We start from the raw sequence: 12,742 nt of genomic DNA, 5'->3' as shown, positions 1-12,742 counted from the left end.
TTCATCTGGATGRTCACATATCTTGCCACAGTATCACCAGTCTATCTTTAGCCACCTCCTTGAAAGACAGTTCATTGATACCAACTAGATCAGTACAGGAATTTGTTTGATGTGCTTAAGAGATCAGTAACAATAGCTCCTAACATGACTGCGTCGCGAGTGTTTCCTTGGAGACAGTGAATCCATACAGCTCAAGCCGGGATCCTGGCCGGTTACCTCTCTTCAAAGGATGTAGCACTGTCACTCTGTGCAGGGGAAAAGATGGGAAGATAAGCTTTGGCTGTAGACAAATAGCCTTACGCAAGATGTGAGGATTTTACACAACAGCAAGAGATGTCTGAAAGGTAGGAGGGCAAAAGAAGATAAGTAACTGTAGTCATTGTACAGTTGGCTTGACACACTTTGACAACAAAGATAGTGTTACAGGATTGAGTATCTTTTTAAAACGTACCAAACTGTGTTGCTGATGGAGGATGTTGCTCAATGAAAAGAGAAAAAATGTGTTTTTTTTTCTTGGTGTCAGTGGCTGAAAACCAAAAGACAGAAGATGTCTTCACAAAAATACATAATTTATTATAAACAGGTACAAAAGGCACGTGGATTGAGATACGGAATTTGTGTGGTTGCAAGTTATATCTGTGAAGAGCTGCAAGGAATTTTAGAGAAAAATAATGATAAATATACTGGGAATACATGATTATGTTGATAAGACTTGATTATGTTAATTACATCTCTTTAGGGGGCAGCTTTATAACAAATAAAGCAAGATAATTGATGCTACAGTTAACAGCAGGGATGCGTTGTTACCATAACTTACAGGTGTGTTTGTCATTAAATTATGCTCAAAAGGACTGCTTCAAAATATTGCATAATGTCTCATAAAACTCATATTAAAATAATCAAAAGGTAGATAGAAGTAGAGCATGAAAACATTACATCTAAGTCCTCTCCTGTTCTAGAAACACCTGCTCTGTAGCAGTGAATTATGTGCGTTATGAAGAAAGCTCAGGCCAAATTCTGAATTTCCTGGCTTTTGCACTATGTATACAAATTAGATTTGTATCTTAACCCTGTGGTTCATTTCTGTTTATCAGCTTTGGCACATGCAATTGACTGAGACAACATAAATAGCTGGGTCTTTGTATCTTGTAAGCAAACAACTGTTTGTGGAAGTGGTTTGGACAGATTCATAACCAGCTCTCTTGGAGCCTCTGCAAAATCAGCAGCTCCTGCCTGCATATAAGAGCTCTCCACTTCGGAGTTTTTACCATCCTTTGCTTAGTTTGCCTATTTTTTTAGTAAAGGTGGTTATAAAATTCTGCAGATTTAGTACCTTTAGAAAGATCCACATTTTTCACTTCTGTACTTTTAGGACTCGAAGAACTTGGAGCACTTTGCTGTTAAATATCAGTTGGTCATATTCCCACTAAGGTCAACTGCACAAGGGCCTTTCCATCCCCTGTGTCCTCTGTTTCAGAGGGATTTGAAGCTGTATTGGGCACCAGAGGAATTCTCACTCTGGATATCTGTAAGAGGTAGTACAGGTATTCTTCATTCAGAAGCCTTGTGGTCCCAGCATGTCAAGAGCATTTCAGGTTTACAGGGGAAGTAGCTATTGTTCAGTGAAAGTTAAATCTGCTTGAGCTGCTGAGTCATGAAAATAGCTACTGGAAGTAGGCTGGACCCCCACATTGCTCAAAACTGGGGCAAAAGCCTTTCAAATTCTATTTGCAAGACTTCTGTCTTCTTTGTCCCTGCTTCTTTTCTGCTGAGCTTTCCATTTGCTGTTTTCCATAAGGCAAAGCTCAGCATCTGCAGTAGACTCTAAAATGTTTCAATATTGAAGCTGCCAGTTATATCAGGAGAAGGGAGTATTTTAACTGGCACTCTTCTTAAAGGCCAAATATCTTTAAAAAAAAAAAGCACTGGAGAAATGTTTTTCACTCAATAGCTTCAGAAGCATCACAGCAATAGCTCTTCAAAGTATTTCACAGGTTTTTAATATGTTCTGCCCTTAAAGTCAGCAGGACTCAAATGTACGTGCACTGCAGTTAGAAAATTTATAGCATTTTGTTGCCTATGAAAATTTTGCTAAGATAGCGGTGAGAAGAGAAGCAGACCCACTTCACTGATACTCAACTGACACTGACATCTTGATATGTGTAATTTTTATTAGTGAAGTTTATAGGAGTATGTGATTTTAAGATATGGCTTCATGTCTCATAAATCATGTTGTGAAAAATGCATTAGCTCCTGTATTTTCATACCTTCCAGTTTACAAAATATTTCAGCCACTTAATTCTCCACTCTAACCTCTACTGAAGAAAAAATATGAAACGTATTGGTTTAGTCATGATTACTTTCACTTACCCAATTATCTGTACTATCTCCACTCATATCATATGCATCACTCCGGATTTCAAGGTGCGAGCAAAGATCTGCTTTGCACAGTGTATTTTGTTTGTTTGTTTGCTTAGACGAAATGGCTGTTTTATATATTTCAACAATGAATGATTCCTTTGAGCTTTCTGAAGAGATGAGGAATCCTGCTCTTTCAGAGCACACTTTAGGCACCGAAGATGGGATCCTCCTCATCAAACTTCAGATGCCTAAAAGTTGTGTCTGTTCCCAGGGGAGCCTGACAGCTCCTTCTGTAGACAGCGGAGAGTGATATATGCAGGCTGTGTTTCACCCCAGTTGAAAATAATAGGTATTGAGGCTGGGTGAGGTAAGGGGGCATCTGGACGTACTCACTGCAGAGGGAGCCAAGACAACTTGCTAAGCCTGGATATGCAAGTTGGCAACTGCAGCTAAGTGAGAAAAATCCTTTAGGTGTTTACTGTTGGTTATTCTGAATTTTCGGATGTGGATTTGATATCAGTGGCAAGGCTGTACTCATGATACTACCAACTAGACTGAGGGCCAGCTTCAGAAGTTAAAAGTTGGTCATATGCAAGATTTCCCCCTCCCTTACCGTTTTAAGTTTCTCCTCCAACCTTTTTTGACATGACTCTTAAAATACTGCTTAAAAGACATCATAGATCCCCCCCTGAGAAGAGAGAGAATGGAGGAAGGCTATTGCCACAGTGGGTTTCCATTACTGAAATTAATTCCTCCCTCATAAGAATTTAGGTCTGTGATTTATGATAGCCACCAATTTCTCACTGCAGGCAAAGTGAGAGGAAATGACTCAACCTGGACAGACATCATGAATCTAATTTTTTTCCCTAATGGCTGACATAATCTAGTGTGCTGCTCCCAGAAGTGTCATTGGAGATTCATATCCAGCCGAAGGGCCTCACAATCAAGATGGAAAATTTTGTTACTTTCATGTATTGTGTGATCTGTAATTGTTTGAAATTGCATCCTGCCTCATCCATTGCAATTTCTTTTACATCAATTTTGCAGTAAAATAGTGAGGAAACCAAAGCAAGAGAGAGAAAAGCAGTGTTGCACTTACTCCTTGAGAAAAATCTTTCCTGACATTAGTTAGGGTCCAGCTGGTGCTTATTAAACTCAGATGCTTCTGAGATGAAACTTCCTTCCTTCTGTCCCTCCTTCTGAAAGAAATCTCACAACCCCGCTGACTTCACAAGTTCTATCTTTCACATATTGTTCTGGAATTTCATATTCTAGTTTATATCACTAATGCAGAATTTTGTGTGTGGGCTTCTACTGAAAGACCAGAGTAGAAGTCATGTTAAATGGTTTGGCTAAAATATTTTAGCCCAAATTTTCAAGGAACTGGGAGAGTGTATCAATGGCTCAGCAGAGGCAGCACCTAGCTGATGTGAAGCTAGGTTTTGAAAAACCTTGCAGTTACAAACAGTAGTTTGAATACATCCTAATAAAGTGCTACCAAAACATGGATGGATAATAGATCTTCTGAAATACAAAGTATTTCTATATATTTCTGACATAATCCTTTGATATGATCTCATTTAACATACAGCAAAGCAGAAGCAAAGCAAATACCAAGGCAAGGGTAAGCAAGGGTTCTCAGTGCACATTCACCAAATGTAAACCCTCTTTTCACAGGGTTGCTGCATGAATGCCCACTGATTCTAACAGCATGCACACATGAAAATAGTCTGTTTGCCTCAAAATGTCTAACTGTATAATCATATACATGGTGATGCTGAGCACGCTCTGCTTCCTTTAAGTCACCGATGGTTTATCGATGGTTGTTCTAATCTCATTTAAAAAAGCATAAAGCAAGAYGGGAGGAGTAGTTCTGTATGTCAATACTGGTCTGTGCAGTCAATGTGCACTTCCAGGTAAAAGCCAGGCARAATATAGTATGTATTTTTGATAATACTTAAAAAAGGCAAAACAAAATCATAGAAGGTGAAAAAAATAGTCTGTTCATTATTATTTTCCCATGACTCCATAATCTTGAGTTCTATACTATATTATATTTACCTTGTCTTTTATACTAAATGTAAAGCTTTCATTACTATCCTCACTACACAATTTTAAAGCCACATTTTTATTCTCYATTTCTACTCCTGAATATGATTGTTTTAATCATACTTTCTGACAAGCTCTCACTGAGCTTGCACAGTAAAAGGCAAATTATCAAACTGGATGAGTACACTTACTAAGTTAAAATTATTTTTCTAAAGTATTCCGTGGGTAAATTTCTCAATTGTAGCTACCAGCCTATGAGTTATGCAGTATCTCTGAAGCACAATTGGAGAAATCGCCCTAGCTGGGGTATAGAAGATATACCTTCGTGAGTGCTCTCAAGCAATGAACTAGCAAAGCAGATGACTTGATGGTTCTATCAAATAAAGTTTAGCTCTTCTTTGGAGGCTTCATGTTCCACTAGAACTTACCAAAGAGATTGAAATAAATATCTATAAGGCAATGGTTGAAGTGTCTTTTCATACAAACTGGATCCACAGAAGCAGGGCTATGCAGGATAAAAGAGGCATATTGTGATATTGAAAAAGCTCAATTCTTCTTCTTGTCCAAGGTTGAATTTTTCTAACAAACTGGCAGTGAGTTCCCCTTTCCAATGTTTGGACATATCTGTCAGAGTCTCATATGCATAAGTAAATGGTATTTTGATGAATGGTGCCATAAAGGGACTGGGGGGATTACTGTATCTGTGGTTTGATCTCAGAATCCTGTGACTGTTTTCCAGTAGTATGTCTTAGCCCTTGTTTTCCTTGTTTCCTATTATTATAAAATAGTTTGCATTTCTTTAAACAGAATGAGAATCTATTACTGGTTTAAAATCTCCTCTCTAGTTCCTCAGGTCTGACTACAAGCAATCAAAGATTCTGTAAGTCCTGTTTGTCCTACTRCTCCATCCTAAGCAATACACATACTGTTCCACCAGTTTCATCACAGAACAGAGGACTCATCGGTCAGAATTGTGATTCACGACTATCTTCCCCAGTAAGTGCTTGGCTTACCAGTCTGGTTATGAGTTTATAGAACGGTGATGCTGACAAAGAGTAACTAAGGCTATAATCACTTCCTCGACTTTGAAACTGGTTATGTCTTGCCTCCCTTTATCTTCCAAAGCTAGATCAGATTATGAACATGGTTATATGACAAGGTGTCAGCAGTGGCAAGAGACTTGATTCAATGGCCCAGGAAGCCTGTGAGCACAGTGCCCTTAGCTGGATGCCACTGGCAAGTGTCTAAGTCCTGAAGTGGCTGTGTACATTTGCTATACCACAGCAAGGACTGCTGTGAAAGGCAACAATAAGGATATTCTGTGCCTTTATAAACATAAAGCTCTTCTGGGCTTGAGCCAGTACATACAAGCTATTGTGAAATCAGGATGTATGTGGTAAACTATCCCCAACCTGTGAAGCCTGGCAATATTTCCCAGCTTGTGTGTGTGCGTACAGCTCAGCCCTAGCTGGAGGGGGTGAGCCAGAGCTATGTGCTCCCTCTCTCCTCTGCCTTCAGCTCAACCATTGTGGTTTGCACTGGCAGGAATGCTGGAAATGTGAGCAGATGGTTATCTGCAATACACTGAGAGGTTCCTCCACTGYGAGCAACCGTGGGGCCAGGTCTCTTGGGCATGAAACAAATCACACCTATCTCACAAACTACAAGCAGAACTAGAGCATTTGCTTCTTGCTCCCTTCTGTGAGACTGATGCCTTGGAAATTACAGAACAGGTTTTAGTGAGAAAGCAAAATGGGCAGAAGCCTCATGTTCTCGACTAAAGTGGCAGGTTTTCAGTGTTTAGATTTCATGCCTGAATTTCATTCAGGGTATTYTGTATGCGAGTTTGTCCATAAATCTGTGTTTACATGCATATACATACACAAATGCGTGTCATTACATCCTCACTTCTGTATATGATTTTGCTGTTCACCAGATCGTATTAAGGCAGAAAACATTGTGGAAACATGTACGAATGTTATTTCTGCTGGGGTAAGGCCAGAAATAAGAAAAAAATTATTGACGGAAACTGGAAGACCTTAACCCATTCGTCTGTCTTTCTTTTGCTTCTTTAAGCTTCCTTCTGATTCCTTCAAGTATCTCAACTGGTGTGACTTAGAGGAACATGATGTTCGAGGAAATCAGCTCCGTTGTCCCCGAGTAAGAGAAGGTAAAGATGAAAAAGACACATTCATGCTAAGCCTTACTTTATTTATCTAAGGGTATGTTGTTAAACATTAGAGATGAAATCAGAGTTTGCGGTTGTTTTGAAAACGGACAGGGTTCCGTCTCACATGGGAGATATTTACTAAGAAAATACCCTTAAGCCAGAATTGTAATTTTTAAATTTTTACCAGATTTTTACCTTTAATGTGGTGTTTATTATCTCTCTCAGAAGTTCATTAACATTCAAATAGTGTTCAGAATGCTGTACACATACATCAACTAAGAAACTGAGAGTGAGATCCAGTCCAGCAAACAATATACACACATTTTATTTTAAGCCTGAATTGGCCCAAGAATAGCCTATAGGCGTACTYGGGAATGTGGAATGAAAGACAGCTTAAAATAAGGTATTTGCATGTTTGCTACTAAATGGAGAAAAAGGTCCGTGTTGTCCTTGCTTCAGCTAGGAATTTAAATGTGTGCATAGTTTTAAGCATTTCAATAGATCCATTGACTTTAAGTCCTCAGTAAGTGTTGTTTTAAAAAGTCATACTCAAAAAGTCATTCCTATTAAGCCCAGTTGCAGCTTTTGTCAATGGCTCAGGAATTACAAACACATTCCTTTATCAGGACAATGAAAGGGTAAGTACATATCTGTTATATAATCTTACTTACGGCATGTGAAAAAATATAGAGGAACAATATCTCAAAGCTCAGATTCTTAGGCCCTACCATTAAAAAAAAAAAAAATTTGTATTCTGAATTCTAGAGGAAATGTCACTTACTAACCATGTGCCCAAACATTGTGACCTTAGGTTGTTTGCTAGATTACGGGCCCAGAAAAGGTAGAAAATCTTCAGATTAATTTACCTCACAGAAGCCTGGAARTCTATGCAGCTAAAATATTGTATATATTTCTTCATTTCAGATATATCCCCAGCCATATATATTATCTTTCAGCAAGTAACTAAATGCCAATTCCACATCACATGTATTATTGCAGATCTTTTTTTCTGAGCAGGACCTTCAGAAGAAGAGCTATTTTTCAGAGGAGAAGATACTTTGAAAAAAAGAAAACAAGTAACTGATACAGAGAAATGGCAAAAGAAACTGCAAGAGAACTGGGAAAACTGTGCTGTAAAACTTTTGTTAACTCTTCTCATTACCTCTTTGCATTGTAAACAAGCTGAACATATAGTGCAGGGGTGGCTCCTGACAGCAGTTTTCAAGCTGAAGTTGGCACCATGACGTAAAACAGAACATTTTTACAAGCCCTCTACAAGGAATAAACTTCTGCCTTGTGATAAGGTTTCATTGTGCTTGGACATATAAGAACTTACCCGCTTAGTGCCTTCCTCAAAGAAATCTGTGATAGGTAGATCGTTAGGGAATGGCTTAGTTTCATTTTAGCTCTTCCGCTCTCTCCTCACCAGCCTGAGCAGTTYTTTTTGGTTTTGACTGGAGGAACAACATTACTGCTGATTCTGGTCAGCAATAAGTTATGACCTCCCTAAGATCAAGAAAGAGGCAAGGTAGTAACTTTGGAGCACTAGATTTCAGTGTTAGATGGATCTGTCTCTCCCTTTGCATAAATACACARAACAGACTAGGGGAACACTGGTGCCTGGCTGCTGCTGGTTGCTTCTGCTCCAGAGTTCAGAAGCCACAACCACTTAATATTTCGTTCTCCAGCCAGAGCACACACACAGGGGTCCCCAGTCAAAGGGTAAGGCTGGCCTAGAAGTAAGATTCATATTTCAGGCATGAAAGTCTATGTGGCAAAAATGCAAAAATAATGGTGAAGGAAAGACTCTACTAAAGAGTAGAGAAAAAAAATAAGACTAGTGTTAAGATGTCTATATAGAAAAATAGAATAACMCTCCCAGATACAGCTTCACGCAAATGACTGGTGTTTGATTAGAAAAAGACCAGCTTTTTCTACTGTACCATTTCAGATTAACCTTATTTTACATAGAGATGGGCATTGCTATCCTTACAATTGCAAGGTGAATTYGAAACAACTGTTTGTTTTTAAGTGGATATAAGAGCAGCATAATAAAACAGATTCATCTTTTAACTAGTTCTAACATAGAAAAGATTTAATAATATAGTTACTGGAATGCAAGGAAAAGATTAATTGGTTTCTTTTATTTTTCCCTCCCCAGGAACTGAACCTCTCATTTCAGGACCTGGGAGATCTTTACCAGGTGGAAAACCTCAATAGAATTCTCCGAAGATTAATTCGGGTGGAAAAACTTTGGCTGGTGGACAATTCTTTGACAGACCTCAGCGCCATAAGGCTGCCAAGGTAGACAGAAAAGTCCTATTTTTATTCTTATCCACTGTCATAGAAATCAAAGCTGTTACTTAGGCAGCATCTGCAGCAGACTCTTGGGAACTGCCAAAATATGATATTGTTTTGGTATTATACTGAGACTCTGTCATTATACTGCTATTCTGAGTTCATGTCATCTCTAAGTTGAAAAATACTCAGTAAGGTAGACAGATCGYGTCCCCTTCATTCTTAGTGTTTCATGCATCTCATTGAGCTCAGTGATATTTTTGCTAAAAGCGGAAGTTGTTGAACACAGATGAAGGAATGTGTATGCTGAGATGGTGCAATATGATGCAAGCAGAGAGGCCAGGTATGATCATCACAACTGTATTATTACAGCGTGCTCTTGCTACTATGTTGTCTTATGACTGGATATATGGAAAGTTGTAATACTGAGAATGAGAGTAATGAAATATCTATCATATAATATAAGGAAAGTTGAGAGTATAAATTATAGGAGTCTGATCTTGCAGTCCTTGGTTAGGCAAGAATAACACAAGTGTGAAACTAGTGTGAAAACAGGTCCTCAGGAATCAAATTCTTGTACCTCTCATTGAAAACACTAAGGTGCTACGACCTTAGTTGATGAAGAGCCATCCTTATGTTGGTTTACAGGGATATGCTGTTGTAGGTGTGATCAGTGATGTCATTTGCTTTGTACTTTACAGATGCAAAGAACTAAATGTCAGTAAAAATCACTTTACATCCTTCAAACAGTTGCCAAAGATACCTCAGATCCAACACTTATCATTGGCTGAAAATAACATTATGATGCTAAATGGAATATCAGTCTTGAGAGATACTCCACTTGAATCCCTTATACTCAAGAGGAATCCCTGTGAGTTTCAAGAAAACTACAGGCAACTGTAAGTTTTACCATCTCATGGTCAAGAAAAATATAAATAAAAAAATGTTTATGGGGGAGCATAGAAGGAAAAGGATCTCAAATACTATAAGCTCTCCCAGGAAGCCTTTTTGTCTTCCTCTGGTACTAACTGCATACTCCAGAAAAATGGGCTGGCAGGCTGGTATCTGAGAATAGTCACAGAATATTCAGAAACTGCCTAGGAGTCTCTGTAATGACATGAATGTCAGTTCATGAACTAAACTAAGTCCATGAACCAAGTTTAGAAACATTGAGTAGGATAGATAAATGAGATTCCCTTTTATTAATAGAAGTTACCTTTTACTAAAACTCCTTTCAGTGTCATTACATCACTCACGGGTTATGAAAGGAGTCTAAATTACATTATGTGTCAGAGAGAGAATCAGAAGGAAGTGTTGAAAGATGGGAGAGAAGCAAGAGAAATCTACTACCTTAATTTATTTTTCTGATATTCTCTTCTATTTCTGCCAGCAYTGTGGGAGTCACACTGCCTTGAACTCCCCACTCAGGATATATATAGGTTGCAGACAGTACTCTGTAGCATAGATTTAACTGAGCTGCCTCAGGTATGGTCTATTCATGACAGAGTAGAGAACTCAGGGGAGGATAATTTATTCCAAGTTTCATGCATATTTTGACACTCACATCCCTATTCCTTTCTTCCCCAGCTTTATTGACTCCAAAACCCGATAGCCAAGAAACATTGCATACGGGTCAGAAAGGAGTATTAAGCGTATCTCTTCTGAACTGTTCAGACTCTACATTGCTGGGTGTTTTTCCCCACTATAAACAGTCTAGTCTTCCATCTAAAGCAGGCATTGGTGATATTTCTCAGATAAACCCATTCCTCCCGCATGAGTGTAAAAAGTCCTCTCTTCCTGGGAGAAAAAAAAAAAAAAAAAAAAAGAATCTTTCTAATGAAAACCTTTCTGAATTTTCTGTAGGCTTTTTCCTTCAATCTAGTAGGCTTCTCTTTGACAGTGTGATGGTGATGCTTGTGCATTTTAAAGATAAGCAGATAGACAGATAGATATCAAAGTGAAAGTTTTAAAAGTGAATTTGAAATAACGGATTTCGTATTTTATTCATATATCAAAAGGCCCAGTAGAAGAATTGGTGCTAGTCATTTTAACAATTGTTAATTATGTTTATGCCCCCGATCCTGCCTGCCTAAAGGCAATTAAATATATATAACTCTGTTATTATTTTCACCGTGTTGGAAGACATACAAATTGATTTTCCAGCATAGGTGTAGCCCTGATTTACATGCAGGGACTAGGCACTGGAGTACACGGGCACATGCTATAGCAAGTAGGCTAAGACCCTGTGCACTGCTTATTGAGGCTAAGACTCTATCAAATTCCTCTTCTGGAGGAGAAAACAGAAAAGTGTTAACGACCAAGGTCAAACCTGCTGATATGCTGCTTAAATGGAACTGTTTTACGAGGTAGAGTCATTCATTTTGGAGCGTTTGGCATAATGTCCACAAAACRAGGAGGACTTTTCTTCTATGAGAGTAGCAAGAGTACAAAAAATTATGTATAGAGCCTAATTTCTCTGTCACAGAARGATAAAAGTTGAGCTAAGCTTCTTAAAATTTGAATCTTTGCTTTTCAGCAGTCTAGGAATTTCACTCTGGGCTAACCCCTGTTTTATGTTAGACTTCTGGTTTGGTTCTTGTCTATTAAAAATGTGGATATCTATAGCTTTTTAATGAGTCTGAGGATATAGAACTTGTACAACTGAGTGAAAAGAGAAAATCATTAGCTCTGTGATCGGTTCTTTGATAAAGCTCTTAGGTAAATTCTGTATCAAATTCTAAATTAAAATTTCCAACAACAAAAACATATTTGGAGTATGTTTGAACCCACTGCTTCATTTTTATCAAGGTCTATTTTGATCTCAACACTTTCCAGTAATTCACCTCTGATTTGTTATTTTTCTTTTGTCTCTCTTTAAGTGTATTTTCCAGTTTGCCAAACCTGAAAACACTGGATGGTGTCCCGCGACTACCAGAGGACTGTTCACCCCCAGAAAACAATTTTCTTTCCAAAATGTGTGCTATACTGTAGCACTGCATTTTTGTATGATGACAGATATGCTGGAATCACCTTATTTAAAAGAATTGATACATTTTGTGTATACAAGTTACCAGTTTTTTTTGATCAAGGATGTGTTGAATCAGAAATTCTGATTCTAATTCTAATTCTTTTGAATGTGCTTGCTGATACCACAGAATTCAAGTAAGTACGGGTACATGACATGTAAATAGGATATAATATGTATGCTGAGTGTCATGAATTTGRTGCATTAAAAATATCAGGTAACTTTCTTGTCTTGGAATTCCTATGTAACTAATAACCCACAATTATTGACTCCCATTACATCTCCSTGAGATGTGTCCAACTTCAGACCACATATCTCTGTCAGGACTTGTTTACGAATTTTGCTCATTGTATTTGGATGGCTAGAAAGCACTGAGGAGAGGTAAATTATGAAGAGGAAAGACATCTTTCAGCTGGTTTCTGGCATTGTTTAGGAAGGCCTTAGTGCTGCTTATAGAGTCCTCAGACCAAAGCTACATAGAAGAAAAAGAGCTGTGGAAGCTGAAAAAGGATTTGTAAAGGCTCCCCAGGAGACCTGGATACAATAATCTTTGAGATGTATCTGTCCCTTTTTGATTCACTCGCTGTCCAATTTTAGCTTTTATCCAGGGAGCTTTTGCTGGCACAACAGCTACGTTGCTAACGCTTTAGGAGAAGAATGACAGTGTCTTGGAAAAAGAAGACAATTAACAGCATTGCCTAATTCCGGAGACCATCAATAACTTCTCTGATGTGTATTGGCTACCTGAGCAGTTTGGTTCAATTATGCAAGGAGGACTAATGACCKCTCAGCCTGCAGAACTCCACAGTAAAATGACTTACGTGTGGAAAGGTTGTAGA

General features: G+C 38.3%; 1 protein-coding gene across 1 annotated transcript; it reads left to right on the top strand.

Annotated features, from left to right (window-relative positions):
- The first annotated feature begins 325 nt into the window (after positions 1-325).
- LOC146585818 (uncharacterized) lies at positions 326-11,869 on the top strand. Its single transcript, XM_085322289.1, has 7 exons — positions 326-344; positions 5,256-5,406; positions 6,487-6,580; positions 7,598-7,713; positions 8,742-8,884; positions 9,580-9,777; positions 11,758-11,869. The coding sequence occupies exons 1-7, from the start codon at positions 334-336 to the stop codon at positions 11,867-11,869; spliced, it is 825 nt and encodes a 274-aa protein (XP_085178415.1). The 5' UTR covers positions 326-333.
- Positions 11,870-12,742: the final 873 nt, after the last annotated feature.

The sequence above is a fragment of the Rhea americana genome, unplaced genomic scaffold, assembly GCF_003343005.1.
Source record: "Rhea americana isolate MKP2758 unplaced genomic scaffold, rheAme1 scaffold_76, whole genome shotgun sequence".
Taxonomy (NCBI): Eukaryota; Metazoa; Chordata; class Aves; order Rheiformes; family Rheidae; genus Rhea; species Rhea americana.
This window is presented reverse-complemented; position numbering and strand designations above follow the sequence as displayed.